This window comes from Sciurus carolinensis, chromosome 16, assembly GCF_902686445.1.
Source record: "Sciurus carolinensis chromosome 16, mSciCar1.2, whole genome shotgun sequence".
Classification (NCBI taxonomy): Eukaryota; Metazoa; Chordata; class Mammalia; order Rodentia; family Sciuridae; genus Sciurus; species Sciurus carolinensis.
In genome coordinates this window covers 41,297,562-41,316,598 of record NC_062228.1, presented here as the reverse complement: position 1 = coordinate 41,316,598, position 19,037 = coordinate 41,297,562, and the positions used below count along the sequence as shown (strand labels likewise).

Genomic DNA, 19,037 nt, shown 5'->3' with positions numbered 1-19,037 from the left:
TCCCCAAACGAGACAAAATGAACAAAATGACATGAAGCTTAGAAATAGCAAAACTGCTTCTACAATTCATATGCACACTTGTTTTCCAAAGGAATCTAGATTTATTCTGCATGAACACAGACATGTTCACCCCCCAAGGATGCTGTGGAGCTGAGGAGGTGGCATTGTACTGAGAGCCCAGCCAGGGGTTGGCCCCTGCCCCAGGCTGACAGCCCCACTCAGCTGCAGAGGGACCCTGAGAAGATCCCTGCAGAGAGCCCTGCAACCTGGATGACAGGTGGCCCATGATCAAGTCACTCAAAGTGGCTGTCAGTCCTCATCGTTCTCAGTGTCCAGTGATGATGAAGACTCTGCTGGCAAGTCCGTTGGATCTCTCCGGCAGAAGATGCATTTGGTGACTATTTCCAAAGCGCTGTCACTTTCCAAGGTGGAGAATGGTCTGTCACATCCTTCACACTGACATGACATTTTAAGAGCAGAAAGGAGGTGCTAGTCAGAGAGGATTAAGGCATTAAATTGGAATCCTCCCTCCTCATCTGGCTACCTTGGGCTGGGCTGAGGTAAGGGCTTCCCTCTCAGGAGCCTCTAACCTAACAGAGGAGACTCCAGGCCACTGAGTGGGAACACACATGGGCTTCTGCTCCCATCCCTGCCCCCCATCCCCAAGCTCAGCAGCTACTGCCAGCTCAGGTCCCCTGTGGTGAGGGCCCTGAGGGCAGAAGTGGCAAACCACTGGGCAGTGGGGGAAGACAATGCAGGTGTCCCAGCCTGTCTAGTGCTCTGTGAAGAGAATTGTAGGAAAAGGGGCTGTCCTAACTCCCTGACATGCTAGGAACACTTGACTTTTACAGAACCACAAGAAGCAAGCAGACAAGATTGCTGATCAAAACAGGACTCTCAACTAGACTGACACAGGTGCTGAGCATCCTCTTCTGTCCTGAACCTCTTCCTGAGCAAAACATGTAGAGTGGTGGATACGGATGACACAGCTCACCACATCTTCCATAGCCCACTAATGAGTGAGCAGTGCCAAAAGGGTGGGGACTCAGGCCATGGCAGAGACCAATCAGTGATTCCCACCCCAGCACAGTCCCCTTGGGACAAGCCTGCACAATGGCATTCCCCTGTCCTGCACTCCAGGCCCCTGTGCTTTTCCCCGCCTTGCCAGCACTCTGGCCAGCTGGAGGAACTAGACAGATCCTGCCCTGGGCAGGCCTTTTGGAAAATCTGCCTCTGAAGTTCCTCCTGTTGATTCAGAGCAAGTCAAGTGCAGTGGGTTCATCTTGGCTACAGCTTCATCTGAAGGTGTCTTTCTTCTTTTGCAAGAAAAATATTTGATCCTTTACCTACCTTCTTCAGCAGCTCTGAGTCTCATGGAAGAGACTCCATGGGTCCAACTCCAAAAATAACAAGGCTCCCAGAGGGGGCAGCTCCAGGGCAGGTTGCAGATAAGGGACAGGGACAATCACTGCTTTGTAGCTAGTCAGCTTCCATGTTCTAAGGACTAACATGGTCACAAAGGCCTTGAGGACTAGCTGGCCACAAGGACAAGTTCCATGTGGATCCCATCTCTCACCTCCTGGCCCTGCAACACTGCTCACAGATTAGCCAGTCTCAGAAGCAGCACCAGAATTTTTTTTTTAATTTGTACTGGAATTGAACCTAGTGGTGCTTTACAACTAAACTATATCCCCAGTCCTTTTTAAAAAAAAATTTTTTTTGATACATGGTCTCACTAGGTTGCTTAGGGCCTCACTAAGTTACTGAGGCTGGCCTCGACTGTGCAGTCCTCCTGCCCTGAACTGCTGAACTGCTGGGATTATAGGCACGTGCCATCCCATCTAGCTCTGCCAGCCAGAATTTCCAAGAGCTTGGTGGTAGAGGGGCACACCTTCTGCCTCTGTGGCTGGCCCTTGCTGAGCCTGGTGTATCATAACATGGGCCCCCTACCACCAAGCACTTGCACTAGAGAAACATGGGCTCCTGAGCCTCTTGCATGGGAAACAGAGAACTGGGGGCCCCACTGGGGGTTTGCAGCTGGAATGTAGGAGACTTATGCAGTCCAGCTGTGTGTCCAGCCATTTCTCCACTGTCTAGCGCTCCCTCAGGCCCATCTCCTCCAGGCCCCATTCACTCCACTCCTCCTGCCTCGGGGGGCCCTGCACTGGCTGTTCCCACTGCTGGGAAATCCTTCCCCTACGAATCCGCCCAGTTCTCTCCCTTGACACCATCCAATCTGCATACCTGTCACCTTCTCAGAGACACCTACCCTTTGAAATATTGTCACTCCCAGCTCTCCCATCATTCTTTCCTATGTCTATCTTCAAATTATAAATCGTCACGTGTCTTACTACATAGGTTTCTTGTATCTCTTTGAGAATTTAAGCTCCCACGGGGCAAGAAATTCACTGTGTGTCCACAGTTATTTCCCCAGTTGCCCAATAAATGTTTGCTCAAAGAATAAATTAAACTGTATAGGCACAATGAACATCTTCACTGAGCTTAATTTTATCCAATACCAACCTGTTTCACCCGTATGCCCATGGCCTTTTTGTTCTCAATTACCAAAGGAACTTGGTCGATGTTTTCAATATTCCATAGTCTCATGGTCCTATCCTAAAACAGGTTAAACAGTAAACCAGCTGTCACAAAAAAGCCTGTAGTACATGTAAGCCCCTCCTCCCAAGCCACACTGTCCCTCTGTTTTTCTTGGGAAACTGTCTTGTAGGAATATTATTTTCCATAACCCTTCAGTACATTCTTACAATGGAGTACCATTGAATGACCAAAAGAAACATGCTGTCAAGCCACAGAAAGACACAGAGGAACCTTAAATGCACCTTACTGAGCCAAAGAAGCTAATGTGAAAAGGCTACAGACTACATCATTCCAACTATATATTCTGGGAAAGGGAAAAACTATAGACAGTAAAAAGAGCTGTTGGGAGTTCTGGGGAAGAGGAGGAGAGATTTTTAGGACAGTGAACCCATTCCGTGTGCTACCTAGTAGTGGGTACATGGCAAAACTCATAGATCATACAACACAGAGTGAAACAATGTAAACTATGAACTTTAGTTAACAATTCCAGAAAGGAATGCTGTCTTGTTGGCATCTTGATTTTAGCCCAGTGACACTTTGTTGGACTTCTATCCTACAGAATGATAAAAGATTAAATTTGTGTTGTTTAATGTTTAGACAGTGCCATCTCTGGTAATTTGTTATAGCAACAAAACAAACAAACAAACAAACAAAACCTAATATACTGAGTAATGTTACATTTCCTAAGTCAGCAGTTGCAACTAAATGTCCTATAAGGAAACATCAGGGAAAATTCAGGGAGCAGACACCTGCCCCTTGCAGTGTAGAGCTGTCAGATTTCAATCACAATCACAGTTTCCACGCATCAAACGGTTTGTCAAATCATGACAAAAAAAAAAAAAAAAAGTTCCCCATAGTTCCTAGATACTTTGATTCCAAAGTTGGAGTTTTAGATTCTCTCCTGGATTTCCATAAAGATTTTTTTTTTGGGGTACTGGGGGATTGAACCCAGGGGCACTTTACCACTGAGCCACATCCCTATTCCTTTTTATTTTTTTATTTTGAGACAGGGTCTCACTAAGTTGCAGAGGCTGGTCTTGAACTTGTGATTCCCCCTGCCTCAACCTTCTGAGTCACTGTGTTTGGCTTCTATGAAGATTTTAAAGAATCTGCAAAAAAATAAAAATAAAATAAAAAATAAAAATAAATGCATGTTGATATTTATCTAAATACAAACCAAACTTTACTCATTTATCTGCATATTCAGTAGAGTAAAGTTTGCCAAGCTCTGTTCATTCTATAAACTTTTTATGAAAGTAAATGAAAAACTAAATGGCCAGCACACCTTGCATAACACATTCCTTAAAAGGAGTACAGTTTATTTACCTGTAATGTTGGGTCTTTCATAATAAGAGTTTGGGGTATTTTCCACCTCCCTCAATATGTGATGTTGTTGATTATAGAAATGGAAGGAGACATCTCCTTTAAACATGTACCTACACCATGGCTATTATCATTTCTAGCCACTGAAAGATGTTAGAATGATGACTTGCTGCAAAATCATATTTCTAAGGTATAGAAAAAGAATTTTACCTAATTTTGAAATGCATCAAGGATGAAAAGCATGACTAGAACACGTTTATGTACTGTTTGATGATCTTTGAAGAGAACATCATGAGTCAAAAAAAAAAAAAAAAAAAAAAAAAACGGGGGTGGTGCACCTGAATTGTTCAATGTTAGATGCAGGTTATGACAAAAATTATACAGTGAAAAGTTACTCATTTTTTGAAAAACATACTATAACTTATTTGGAATCTAACTAACATATCACAAGTTCAGATTACCTCTGTGCTTTAGAACCATCTAAATTATGATTACATCCAGTGTTTAAAGATAATGGACCTTATAGATAGGTGCAGTCTGCATGATGAATATATGGGGGCGAAGGAACCGAATGACAAATACTTGGTCTATTAAAACAAGTCTGTAAACTTAGTACACTTGGATGTTTTTGGAGAGCTGGAAATTAATTCCTACAAAGCTAAAAAACCTCCTGTTGCTAGTAAGAAATTCTTAAGTATTCCATATACAAATGCTTTTGTCGGGAGAATATTTAGCTTGATGTCCTGGAATTGCTATAATGTGGACTTGATAAGAACCGAGCTGCAAGAATTTTAGGTTTGGTAAGTTTCAGTTTTACCTCTTCATAAAAGAAAAGAATGTCCTCGCTGGGCATAGTGGTGCACACCTATTTTCCCAGTGATTTGGGAGGCTGAGGCAGGAGGATTGCAAGTTCAAGATCAGCCTCAGCAATTTAACAAGGCCCTAAGCAACTTAGTGAGACCCTGTCTCAAAATAAAAAATAAAAAAAAGGGTTGGGGTGGTAGAGCAGCCCTGGGTTCAATCCCTACTACAAAGATAAAAAATAAAAAGAAGGATATCCTAAAAACTGCAGGCAGTTCAAAGAAGTATTATTTAAAAAGAAATAAAAAAACATCCTGCTATATTAAGGTCAATGTTTTAGTCATCTTTTTTTCTGCTGTGACTGAATGATCTGAGCAGCACAATCATAGAGAAGTTTATTTGAGGGCTCACAGTTTCAGAGGTCTTAGTCCATAGAAGGCTGGCTCCATTCCTCAGGGCTTGGGGTGAGGCTGAACATCATGGCAGGAGAAGGTGGTGGAAGAAAGCAGCTCACATCATGGTTATCAGGAAGCAGAGAGAGACCTCACTCGCTAGATACAAATACATATTCCCCAAAGCTACACACTAATTCCCACCTCCTCCAGCCGCACCCTACCATTTCAGTTACCACTCAGTTAATCCCTATCAGGGAAATAACTCACTAATTGGGTTAAGATTCTCACAATACAATCATTTCTCCTTCAAACCTTCTTGTATTGTCTCACATGTGAGTTTTTGGGGGGCACCACATCTCAACCATAACAGTCAGAAAGAAACATGTCATTATTGGGTTTATTATGGTACAATGTACATAATATTATGGTCTCACTCATTCGTTAAGTGTACACTTCAGTGACATTAAATGCATTCACAATCTTGTGTTACCATCACCACTATGATCACAGGTTTTTCATCATTCCCAACAGAAACTCCACTACCAATTAAATAATTCCTTCCCCTCACCACTCCCTCCAGTGCATGGCAAACACCATTCTACCTTCTGTCTTTATGAATGTAACAACTCTAGGTCCCTCATGTAAGTGCATTCATACAGAATTTGTCCTTTGTGACTGGCTCAGTTCATTCAGTATCATGTCTTCAAGGTTCATCAAGGTTGCAGCATGCCCAAATTTCCTTCCTTTTTATGGTCAAATGATATTCCATCTTATGTATATGCCACATTTTACTCATCCATTCATTCATTCATTGATAGACACTTGCTTCAACCTGAAGTGGAATTGCTGCATCATGTTGTAGTTTAGTTCTACATCTGACCTTCTGAGAAACTGCCAAACTGTTTTCCATGGCAGTTATGCTATTTGACGTTCCCATTGGCAATGCACAGGTGTTCCAGTCTCTCCACGTCCGTGCCAACACGGTTATTTTCCATGGCTTTGATGATAAACTTTCTAGAAGATATGAAGTGGTGTCCACTGTGGTTTTGACTGAAATTTCCCTATTGATCGCTGATATTGGGCACCTTTTTGTGTGTTTATTGGTCAGTAGTTTAATCTTCTTTGAAGGAATGTCAGGGCACTCAACCATTGAGTCACATTCCCAGCCCTATTTTGTATTTTATTTAGAGACAGGGTCTCACTGAGTTGCTCAGCGCATGAGGCTGGCTTTGAACTTGTGATCCTCCTGTCTCAATCTCCCAACCAACTGGGATTACAGGCCTGCACCACCACACGCAGCAGTACCATATTTTAAGGACTAGATCTGTGGTTAATGTTGAAGTCAAGAAGAGTGAGTCTTCCACTCTTCCTTTCTCCTCTTTCTCTTCCTCCTCCTCCTCCTTCTTTTCTTCTTCAAGATGGTTTGGATATTCAGGGACCCTTCAATTCCTTAAGAACTTGAAGATTGGCTTTGCCATTTTTGTGAAAACAACTTAGAACCTTGATAGTGGTTGCACTGGATCTGGAAATCATTTTGGGTAGCAGACTTTTTAAAATGTTAAGTCTTTGTGTCCATGAATGTAGGATGTCTTCCATTTACTTAGGTCTTCTTTAATTTGCTTCAGCTTTCTGAGACTTTTTAAAATCATAGATGGGTTTTGGATTTTTCAAATGCCTTTTCTGTGTCATTTGAAATGATCGTGTGAGGTTTCCACCCTTGTTTTGTTAATGTTATATATTATATTAATTGAATTTATATTGAGCAATACTTGTATTCCTGGGAATGGGAAATAATGGTTTTATTTGCTAATATTTTGCTTCTATATTCATAAAGGATATTGATCTGTAATTTTTCAGTGATGTATTTATATTGTTTTGGTATCAGAGTAATGGTGGCCTCATAGAATTAAGTTTTATACTAGATATAAGTATCTGTTTAATCAGTTCGGTTATATTTATGTTCTCTTTTTTCAAAAGTCTTACATCTTACATCTATATCTTTTAAAATATACAATAATAGAGCCTACAAATGTACCTATAAGTTTCTTTTCTTTCAGATTTTAGTATCAGGATGATGCTGGCTTCACAGAATAAGGTTTTTTTAATATTAAATGTAAGTAGTAGGGCTGGAGTTGTAGCTTAGTGGAGAGTGCTTGGCTAGCATGTGTGAGGCACTGTGTTTGATCCTTAGCACCACATTTAAAAAATAAATAAATAAAAATAAAGGCGTTGTAAATTTTTTTTAAAAAATGTAAGTAGTATCTGTTCAATTAGTCCTATTGTATTTAAGTTCTCTTTTTAAAATAATCATGTATCTATATATCTTAGGAATATATATAGCTGGGCACAGTGGTGCATGCATATAATCCCAGTGGCTTGGGAGGCTGAGGCAAGAGGATCAGAAGTTCAAAGCTAGCTTCAGCAGCTTAACGAGGCCCTAAGCAACTTAGCAAGACCTTGTCTCAAAAATAAATAAATAAATAAAATGGGCTAGGATAGTTAAGCGTCCCTGGTTCAATACACAGTATCAAAAATAAATTAATTAATTTAATTTAATTAATAAAAAAAATGGGCTGGGGATGTGGCTCAATAGTTAAGTGCTGCTGGGTTCAATCCCTGGTTCAAAAGATAGATATATATTTACATATATACACACACTATATAGTATACATATATATTAATATTTCCACAAAATTTAAATATCCAATAAAGATATTTTTAAAAGTCACAGTAAATTGCTGTACCTTTGGATAGGAAGAAACATTATAAAATATTTTTATATTTTTAACATATTCATTTAAATAGCCCAACTGTTAATTACTACTAATTGCAATTATTAACTAATCCTGTTTTTTTTTAAATAATAGCATTCATGCAACAGAAAAGTAAAAAAAAAAAAAAAAAGAATAACAATTTTAAGTAAACACTCACTTTTTTCTATTTTTATTTTAAAGTAATAACACATCAGCATACGATTTTTATTACATACTGTATTATTATGGGTTTTTAGTCTGGTGTGTCTGTATCCAAGTTTGAGTCTCTAAAATGTTGGTAACATTAGGCAGAGTCTTCTGCATAGTCTCATAGACCTAGAGATCTCCAGCTCAGAGAATGCTTTGATACAGGTGGAGGGGTAAGGTGGGCCCTAACTTCTCTGATACTCCCGCTAGGAGGGCAGCCCTTGGGAAATCCAGGGCTAGCTGTTATGTGCCATTGGAATCACAAGACGCTGTGATGTAGACAGAAAGGAGGGAAGACCCACCTGGGACCTCCCACGGTCTCTGCGGCTTGTCCATGAGCGGGTGTTGCCCTCCAGGGCCCTCGCCTCTTTCTCCAAAAACACTCACATGTCAATGGCACAGACACAGAAATACCTGGAAAGTCTCCACATTTGCAGATTTCCACATTCCCAGGCAATTCCCGGAAGCAGACATCAGACTGAGCCTGCTGGGGGATTTTATACGTGGGAATAGCTCTTCTGCTGTCACCAATTCTCATTAACAGGGTAGATATTTTAAGTCGCTCATAGTTTGGCCACTTTTACCTTTGAAGCAGACAGGATCCATTTCTTGTTGTTGCTGATAGCAACATCCATTACCCAGTCCTCATGACCCTGAAGAAAAATAAAAATTTAACAAGGACCTAGGGAAAATGCCCATATCCCAACATTGCTTACATTTAAGAGCAACTAATTGTACTGCCTGGTTTCATCAATATTCAAGGTGGAACACAAACTATGAAGATGTGTGATATGTATGTGTATCATGGCACTGCATGTGTTTTTTAAAGAAGTTCTATGGTGTTTAGCAGAAGGGAAGGAAATGAAAGCTTGTATACCTATCTGGTCCTGGGTTTTTGTTTGCATTCTTTGTTCTAGGAAACACCACTTGGAGCTCTTGACTCCAAGTAACTACAAACTGATTGACTGCAGTGTAAGTAAATGGTCAGTTGTCTTCCCCAGGTTAAAAAAAAAAAAAAAAAAAAAAAAGAGCTCAGAGGAGATAGATGCCATTGCTTCATGATGTTAGGACTCTGTGTCAGCATCGTTATCATACTCTGGCCTTTCCCTTTGGAAAGAGGTGAAAGATAAGGCAACAGAGCATGAGAGATGGCAAAGGAACAGGAGAGGTTAAACTGTTGCATCTAACAAAACGACAGAAATTTGAGGATTAAGGAACAGCAAGAGAGAAGAGGAGAGGCTAGAACAACCTGAGAGTGGACAAAAGGATTTTTAAACTCTGGGAGGTTTAACATTCAATTTTAAGCTGTTTGTTTGCTGCACTGTAACTCCCTTTGCCTCCCCAAATCCTAGTTAGAGAGAGCTCAAACAGACCAGCCCCAGGGGCCTGGACACGTGCTGCTCAAGATGGCCCAGTCTACATTTGGGTTGCTGGAGACAGAGAGATGAAGAATCATGGAGCAAGCATCCATAACCAAAGGTGGTCATGAGACTGTGAGGTCAGGGAGTATGCAGAAGCCAGGGGTATGGGCCCCTGGAATGGGGGCACTGAATGAACCAATCCTGGGTTCTTGTTGTGTTAGATGACATACCCCTAATTACAAAGTCACTTTGAGTTGGGTCTCCTCTAACTTTCAGCCAAAAATACTCAGTAAATGACTCTCATTTTGGAGCCCCACAGCATTCAATGCGTGCCTCATTACGGAATTCATCCCTCTGCATAGTAATTTCTATTGTTCTTAGAAACTTTCCAATCTCTGAGGTTTTGTATTTACTGTTCCATCTGCCTTCCTCAATATCCTCATTTACCCAGGCATACCTGCCATCCAGTTCTTTGATTAAGAGCCTCCTCTGGGAAGCTCTCCCTGCTAAGCCAGGTTCAGTTAATTCCTGGAGCCTATTTCTATCACATCACCCTGTTGTGGTTTCCCCATTCCATTCATCGCTGCTGCTGATTCCTTTGGTGGTTCCTTGTTTGTCCTTCCCCACAGAGGGATCAGCTCCATTAGGAGGCACCTAAGTCTGTCTCACTGCTGTATCCCCAGACTCGGGCACCCAGCATGGAATGAAGCGTCCTCTCTCTAATGCTGGCACTTGTACCTTCAACGACAGCTTTCGGTAGCCTTCTCCTACATCCCAAATAGCCACAGACTTGTCGAACCCTCCAGAAATGAGAAAAGAGTCTGCAACACAAAATGAAAGAGTTTGGGTGGGGGATCATCTTCCCTAGCGAAGTGTGGCCTCCTCGGTGAGGCCAAAGCAGGCTGAGGATGCATTTGTGAGGCACCACCATGGTTCACTCTGATGACACTAAAACCCCTTCCTGGTGTGGCTTAATGACCTCCAGCCAATTATATCCCACACTTATTATTCACTGCAGCTACATTTCATAGTTATTACAAACCCTGAATTAGCAAATATTGAACCATTGCTTCTAGGGGCAATACAGGGTTGGGGTCCTATAAGCCTCTGGTCACAATATTTTCATTCATCAATCAATTGATAACCTTATTTTATGTGCTTTCTGATTAAAGACACCTTATTTTATTCATTTGTATATAATATACACACATATATATGGTTGACTCATTAGCATTGAACTCACAGCCAACAACACTGTAACTCATGCCTGATGAAGCATACACAACACACGTTTTCCTCATACGAAACATCCTTGCATGTAGGAACATTAGACAGCACTTTAGCACTATGCTCAAGAGGCATTTTAAACAGCAAAATTGCTTACAAAAGACACAAAAATGAAAAAACAAATTGACACTCAATAAGCCACAAAAGGACACTTTCCTACGAGAGCTGCACCAAGGAGGCAGAGCATCCCCTTGTGCATACTCAGGTTTCTCACTGCTCTGCACATGTCTGAGTGACCTCAAAGGGGTATTGAGGGCTAAAGATATATCTCAGTTGGAAGAGTACTTGCCTCCCAAGCACAATGCCCTGGGTTCAATCCCCAGTACTGCCGAAAAAAATTTAAAATAAAAAAAAAAAAGGGTATTGATTTTAGGGTCACATATAAACTTTAGTGACTAGGTAAATGTGAAATTAACAGAATCTGAAATAGTAACAATTGACTGTATGTGATTATGAACCCAAGAAAATCAAAGACAGAGCTGGTGGGACACCTTCTAGTAGGAGTCTGACTTAGACATAAGATGCTTCTGAAGAGGGAAAGTTGTTCAGTTCCTAGCATTTCTCAAGACAGACCCTGATTGTGTGTACACTTGCTGGACCCCTTCCCAGCCCCCAGACACACGGAGCAAGCATTACTAGGATAGGAAAGCACACATTTGGCTCCTAGGGTCTAGCCCCAGTTGTACTTTCCTGACCCATCATGGCAGCTTCCTGTCACTGTCCCTGTTCACTTCCTTGTCCCCTCACCTGACAACAGCTCCCCAGTTTCCTGTGGGAAAACACCCCTCACCAATTCTTAGTCTTTTGGTTCAGAAAGTACAACTTCTAGTTCTGGGGATAGACAAGTCAACCAGATCTGGCCAATCAGAGTCTTTTATCTCTTGATAAATGACTGGTTCAGAGATAGGCATATGTTCCAAGCTGAGCCAATGGGAGTCTTCCTTGGGATTTGTGCTGATACCATGAAAGAGAGGTTCTCTCTTCTTCCAGGATTGCCAGTGACCTGAAGCAGGTGAGCCTGGACCACCAGAGGCCATCTTTGCCTCCTGGAGAGAAAAGATCAATACAAGAGGAAAAAGGAGTTGAGAGACAGAGTAGAGGTATTGGATTCCTGACAATGTTGTTTGAGCCTCTGAACACATCCATGCCTGAAGTCAGACCTGCTTCTTGACTTTGCATAACACAAGTTAGTAAGTGTCTTCTGTTGTTTGAGCCATATTGGGCTGAGTTTCTGGCATTTGTAAACTTGGGCCTTGTCCTCATGGGAAAAAGAAATCCACCCTCACTGCTGGAATCATTAAAAATCACTTCTGGCTGGTCACATTGACACACACCTGTAATCCCAGCAGCTCAGAAATCTGAGTCAGGAGGACCACAAGTTCAAGACCAGCCTCAGCAACATAGCACGAGGCGCTAAGCAACTTAGTGAGACCCTGTATCAAAAAAAAAAAAAGAACTGGGGGCGGGAGTTTGCTGGGGATGTGGCTCAGTGGTTAACCACCCCTGGACTCAATAAAAAAGAAATCGCTTCTCTTTATGTATTTAGGAAAGTCCATACGAGTGGAACATGAAGAACCTTGCCCACAGAACAGAGTCCCCTGTGTGCTAATCACTCACTATCTCTGGCAAAGCAGCAGGAGCTCACGCAACCATTGTGGCCCTGCATCAGAGTCACACAGGCTCCTCGGTTTCGAAACTCCCCTGTGTGCACATTCCATATTTTTAAGTTTTTGTCCCAGGAGCTGGAACACAGGAAGTGGCCACTGAAGGTAAAACAGCAGTTGGAGATTGCGTTTTCATGTGCCCTGAAACACAGATGAGGCACATGTTAGCAGTTTGCTCTGGGAGGACCTGAAAACGTACCTAAAGGGGGTAGGGATGTCGGGAGGGGACACCATCATTCATCTCCTGAGCAAATGGATGTCCCTCCATTTAATCACTGTCTACCATGATCCAGGTAAGAATTTCTCAGACTGTGTCACCCTATCCTAGGGTTCCCCAACCAGGCTAATATTAACATTTTGTGCTGGATAATTCTTTACTATAGAGGCCCATCCTATGTAATGTAGGATGTTTAGCAACATCTCTGGCCTCTGCCCACTAGATGCCATTTGCTCCCTGTTGGAGTAAACACTAGTGGCTGGGAGGGTTGTTCGGCTTATTTTTATTTTATTTTATTTATTTATTTATTTATTTATTTATTTATTTATTTATTTATTTATTGCAGTGCTGAGGATTGAACCCAGGGCCTTGTGCTTGCATCAGCTTATTTTTAAATGGACATGTTTCTTTCTTTTCCTCTCTAACTGCTCCTCCCTAATTTCTCCCCCTCCCTAAACTCAGGGGAAATAGTATTACCTTTATTCCCCCATTCTAGGCAGATTTATCTGTCCCTGAGTACACACCCACCGTAGGAATGAAGTATCCAGACTTTGGGGATGGTACCAGAAGATATCAGAAATGACTGTCTCCCAAATTAATGAGTGATTTACAACTCCAACAGAGAACACGGGGAATGGACCCTCCAAATCACCTCTCTAAAAGCCCCCTGCTCCTGCTGATGGGCAGACTCACAGCATTTGGGACAGGAGCTCCTGTGTTACTCCTTTGCTAGCAAAGCAATAAACCTTCTTTTTCTTTTTTTCACACACAAAAAAAGTTTGTTGTTCAGGCAGTGAGATAAGGACTAAAGAATGTGACCAGGAAGAAAATGGAGAGAGGAAGTTGGCCACTTCCCAGTCTCTAATCTTCAGCTGTGGATCAAAGTAGAGTGACCTGGGTTATAAAGTGGAAGAATGTACTCGTAAAACATCTGAGGAACTCCACCTGCGGAGTGGGCACGCATCCTATCCCATAAATTCCCTCGGTGGTAGCCACGGTGTGGCCCTCCATCATGTCCTGGTCTGCCACTACCAAGGAGTGAGGGAGTAATAAAATGTCAGAACCCTCTCCCTTGAGTCTTCCAGGTTCCTTCTTTGGGATTGGAAAAATGAACTGGGGCCTTTGCAGCCCTGGGATGGACTCATTTATGACAACCGGTGCCTACTGGGGAACAAAATTACCCTCAGTTAAGAAGCACTGAATATTTCGAGAGCTTCATATGGTTTGGAAAAAAAGCAGCTGAAAGTCTTCAGTGGTAGCTAATAGTCTTTCAAATACGGATTGTACACACAAAGAGGTCTTCTCCCACCTCCCTCCCTCTCCTTTCTCCCCCTGGCACCCAGCCAGCCTTGGCTCCTTCTCCTCCATCCCACCTCATCTCCCCCTGACCCACTCTGACCTACTCCTCTCCTACTTACTCCCCCTACTTCTCCACCCCACTGCCCTCTCCCCCCACCTTTTTTTTTTTTTTTTTTGGTGCCAGGGATTATTCGACCCAGGGGCACTAAACCACCAAGCCACATCCTTTTTTATTTTGAGACAGGCCTTCCTAAGTTGTTGAGGCTGTCTTTGAACTTGCAATCCACCTGCCTCAGCCTCCCACGTTGCTGGGATTACAGGCCTGCACCACCACACCTGGCTTGTTCTCAATTTTAAACGTCTTCCCTTCTTCAAAGAAAAAAGATCTGTCAGAATTTGGCCACCTTTTGTTTAGTTTGTGATCCTCAAAGTATTTTTCCTTTGTCTCTCATTTTCTCTTAAAAATAGCTTTCAATTGGACCATGAAACTGTGCATCCCTGAGCAGCTTGGATCATAAAAATCAATCGTTTCACCTGAAGAAACAGTTGAACGAACTGTTTTCTACAGTTCAGGCCTGAGTTTCACGCTCTGTTTCAGCTCATTGCAGTGCATACACTGAGCAAGTTCAAAAGAAAAATGTCAGCTCCCCAGGAGTGTCCAGGGTAAACCTCTCCAAATCCCATGGCCTGGTGAGCTAAGAACCATCCTGGCATATACCAAGGTAGACAACAGGCACTTTCCAGAATGCTGACACTCACTCGGGTGTAAACCAGGACTATCTCCTCCTATTCTCCAGGATTCTAATTTCAAATAAATTTCAATACTCACTAAATATTGTTTTACTTGTACAAAAGTTTGGAGAAAGTACTTATGTTATGCTTGTAGTTCCAGACAAGATAGGGATATTGTTCTCCCTAAAAAGCCTATTCTCCACTTCTCCCTACTCATCCTGCTAAGTACAACTAATAACCCCAGGGAATATTTATAAAGCAGATACTAAAACAATGGAAACTTGTTGCAGCTTGTAGTTCCAGACAAGATAGGGATATTGTTCTCCCTAAAAAGCCTATTCTCCACTTCTCCCTACTCATCCTGCTAAGTACAACTAATAACCCCAGGGAATATTTATAAAGCAGATACTAAAACAATGGAAACTTGTTGCAGCAGTGCATAACTATAACCCCAGCTACTTGGGAGGCTAAGGCAGGAGGATTGCAAATTTGAGGCCAATCTGGGCAATTTAGTGAGACCCTGTCTCCAAATACAAAATAAAAAGGGTTGGGGATGTAGCTCGGTAGTAGAGCACACCTGGGTTCAATCCCCAGTTCAACCAATCAATCAATAAATAAATATTAAAAATAAAAAGGGCTGAGGACATAGTTTTGAAGCTCAATGTTCTAATGCCCCTGGGTTCAGTTCCCAGCAAGAATGGGTGCCACAGTTGTGGCAGGAGGGAGGGAGAGAATGGAAAATGGGGAGAAGAGGTAGACCAACTTAGGATCTTAAGTCCCAAGCACAGCATGCTGTATTTCAGGTTTACTTTTTAGTGTCACATATCCTGGACTAGGTGCTGGAAAAGTCTATAACCAAAAATGACAACAACAATGTGTGCAGGCAAATTTAAAAAAGAAAAGTCCATTTTCCCTGACCAAAGAGCCAAGAAGGGGCAGACCAGCAAAACAGAAAATGTAGTGAGTGCCCCACTTCAGCCAACACCTCGGGAAAATCTGCAACCCCACCTGACTCATGTCAGCAAAAGCTGAATGGGGAGCCAAGATTGCCATCCCGCCAGGCTGGAACAAGGTGGCCTGCTCAGAGGTTTCAACATGACTCCAAGTCTCATCATACCCCAAATGTCCAGGATATAAATGAAAATCACTCATCCTACCAAGGCCTAGGAAAATCTCAATGCGGGTGAGAAAGGTAGTCAACAAATGCCATTCTCTGAGATGACAGAAACAGTAGAATTATCTGACCATCACATTAAAAAGCTATCATATCCCAGCAGCTCGGGAGGCTGAGGCAGGAGGATTATGAGTTCAAAGTCAGCCTCAGCAAAAGCGAGGCACTAACTAACTCAGTGAGACCCTGTTTCTAAATAAAATACAAAATAGGATTGGGGATGTAGCTTAGTGGTCAAACTTCCCATGAGTTCAATCCCTGGTAACCCCCCTCCCCCCAAAAAAAAGAAACCATCATAGGGGACAATTATTATGATCATGCTTGAAACAAGCACAAAGAGAAAAACCTCAGTGAAATAGGATTGGGGATATAGCTTAGTGGTACAGTGTTTGCCTAATATACCCAAAACCCTGGTTTGATTCCCCAGCACCCCCTCCCCGACACACACACATATACACATAGTAAAAATAAAAAATATAAGGAGAACCAAATAAAATTTTAGAAATGAAAAATATAGTAACTGAAATAAAAAATTCACTGGATGACCTAATAGCACAATTGAAAGAAAAAATAATTAGTGAACATGAAGACAAACAACATAAATTATTCAATCTGAACAAAATACAAAAAAATAGAGTGGAAAAATAAAGAATAGAGCCTCAGACTATAGGACTGTAACAAAAGATCTAACCTTTATGTCATTAGAGAACTGGAAGGAGAGTGGGGAAAAGGCAGGGCTGTAAAAGTAATTTTTTAAAAAATGGTCGAAATATTACCAAATTGGGTAAAAGATATAAACCTACATATTCGAGATTCTGAGCAACCCCAAACAGGATAAATCCAAAGAGATTTATACCCAGACACATCATAATTAAACATCTGAAAACTAAACACAAAGAAATTATCTTGAATGGGTGTAGTGGCGCTTGCCTTGTAATCTCAGCAAGTCCAGAGGCTGAGGCAGGAGGATCCCACGTTTCAAGCCAGCCTCAGCAATTCAGTGAGACTCTGTCTCAAAATTAAAAAATAAAAATGACTGGGGCTCAGTGGTAAGAGCTCCCCTGGGTTCAATCCCCACTACACAAGAAGAAAGATTAAAAAAAGAAAAGAAAGAAAGTGATCTTGAAAGTAAAAAGAGATAAATGACATATTAAACATGATTGATAGTGGATCTCTGGTCAGCAATCAGGGAAGTCAGAAGAAAGTGACGTGACAGTTTTTTAAGTTTAGAAAGAACTATTATGTGAGATTTCTAATCCAAAGAAAATATTCTTCAGGAATGAAAGATAAATCAAGACATTTTCATATGAAGAAGAAAAAAGAGAATAGTTTGCTCACATACCCACTCTAAGAATGTCTCAAGGAACTGTTTCTACAGAGAAAGGAGATAAAAGAAGGGATCTTGGGACTTCAGGAAGGAATACAGAACAGGGTAAGAGAATAAGGGTAAACACAGTAGACCTTTCTTCTCCTCTTGAGTTTTCCAAATTATATTTGACAGTTTAAGCAAAAAAAGGTATCAAGTGCTTATGTTTATTCCTTGTAAGCTTCAAAATCATTTGATTATACGTTTTCAAAATCTTCAAGCAAGACCAGCTATATAATCTTCAGTGCCCAATATAAAATTAAAGGCAAAGTTCCAGTTCCTCAAAAAGTTAAACATAGTATTACCATATAACCTAGCATTTCCACTCCCAAGTACACAACCAGAAGACTCAAAAGTGGGGCTCAACCAGGTACTTATATTTCAGTGTTCATTGCTACTTTTTTCACAGTAGCTAAAAGCTAGAAATAACCTAAGTACCCATCAACAGATGAATAAACAAAACATGAGACATATACAATGGAATACTATCCTGTTATAAAGAGGAATGAAGTTCTGATACATGCCACAATGTATATGAATCTTGCAGACATTGTTTTAAGTGAAATAAGCCAGTCACAAAAGGACAAACATCCGATGATTCCCCTTATGAGAAATATCTAGAATAGGCAAATTCATAGAGGCAGGAAGTAGATTAAAGTTTACCATGGGCTGGTGGGAGGGGTGGGAGTGGGAAGTTATTGCCTAATGGATGCAGAGTTTCTGTTTGGGGTGATGAAATGGTTTTGGAAACAGACAGCGGTGAGAGTTACACAACATTATAAATGTAATTAATCTAGTGAACTGTGCATTTAAAAATGGTTAAAATGTCAAGTTTCATGTTGGATGTCTTTTACCATAATTAATGGCAATGTCATTATCAAAACTACTGAATTTGTCTTAAATGGGCTAATTGTGTAGTATGTGTTAATGATGAAAGGACCGGACCTGGGAAAGAAAGAAGACGGGGAAGCAGTGACTTCAGGGGAGGGAAACTGAATGGTTTTAAGACAGAAGAGATTTTCCACTCTATTGTATATTCTTTTGTACATTTTTAATTTTGTACTGTTTCACGTTTTACATTTCCATAAAAACAAGTTACATATTTTTGAAATAAAAAATCCTAGGTCCTGTGTTCAGAAATTATTTAAATTTAAAGATGCCAACAGCAGAGTTGGAAATCATGTGTGGGGCCCTTCTAAGGCCCACCCTGTGAAGTCAGCCCTGACGGCTGGCTCTGAGGCTTCCTGCCTCTTTATTTTGCTAAAAACTACATTTCCAGAGATCGTAAATTTAAGGCACATCAAAACTACCAGTAGATATTTCATTTATTTCCCTTTCCCACCATTGGGCCCACTGGGGCAACAGAATGGAGCAGACCGGGATGCTTGGCCACAGTTGGAATTGGGTGACCTCTACTGCCTCCGCCCCTTCACTGCCCCCACAGAGTGGTTTTAAGGAGCAGGGTAGAGGGCAGCCTTCCTGGGCGTTGCTCTAAGTGACAGAGCACATGCTGAGGGCCCATGGTGAGGCCTGCACGGTGCTCAAGACCTTTTCCTGCGTTATCTTATTCAGACCTCATCTCCACTCAGTTTCAGATGAGAAAACTGAGGCCCAAGATCACACAGGATGGGCACCTACACCATCTTAATGCCTGACCAGACCTCCCTGGGAAGCTGACCCACGCAGAGTGACTAGAGCATACATTTTCTGGGATCCTGACTCCAGGGCCTCCTGCAAAGGACTTGGTCCATCTAACAGTGGCCACTTGCATGTCCCTTGAAAGCCCTGAACTATCAGAACTTCCCATTTTACAGGAAATGCTAGAAAGTCATTTTTTAAAAATTTTTAATTTCTTTTTATTTT

General features: G+C 41.6%; 1 protein-coding gene across 1 annotated transcript in view; it reads right to left on the bottom strand.

Moving 5' to 3' along the window:
* The window catches only part of Wdr88 (WD repeat domain 88), a 34,707-nt gene continuing 15,670 nt past the window's right edge, over nt 1-19,037 (bottom strand). Inside the window, exons 7-11 of the mRNA XM_047529893.1 lie at nt 12,343-12,530; nt 10,177-10,259; nt 8,662-8,730; nt 2,524-2,616; nt 1-456 (exon numbers count right to left, since the gene is read on the bottom strand). Of these exons, the coding sequence (XP_047385849.1) occupies nt 310-456; nt 2,524-2,616; nt 8,662-8,730; nt 10,177-10,259; nt 12,343-12,530 (580 nt within the window). The 3' untranslated portion in view covers nt 1-309. The remainder of the gene's footprint in view (nt 457-2,523; nt 2,617-8,661; nt 8,731-10,176; nt 10,260-12,342; nt 12,531-19,037) is intronic.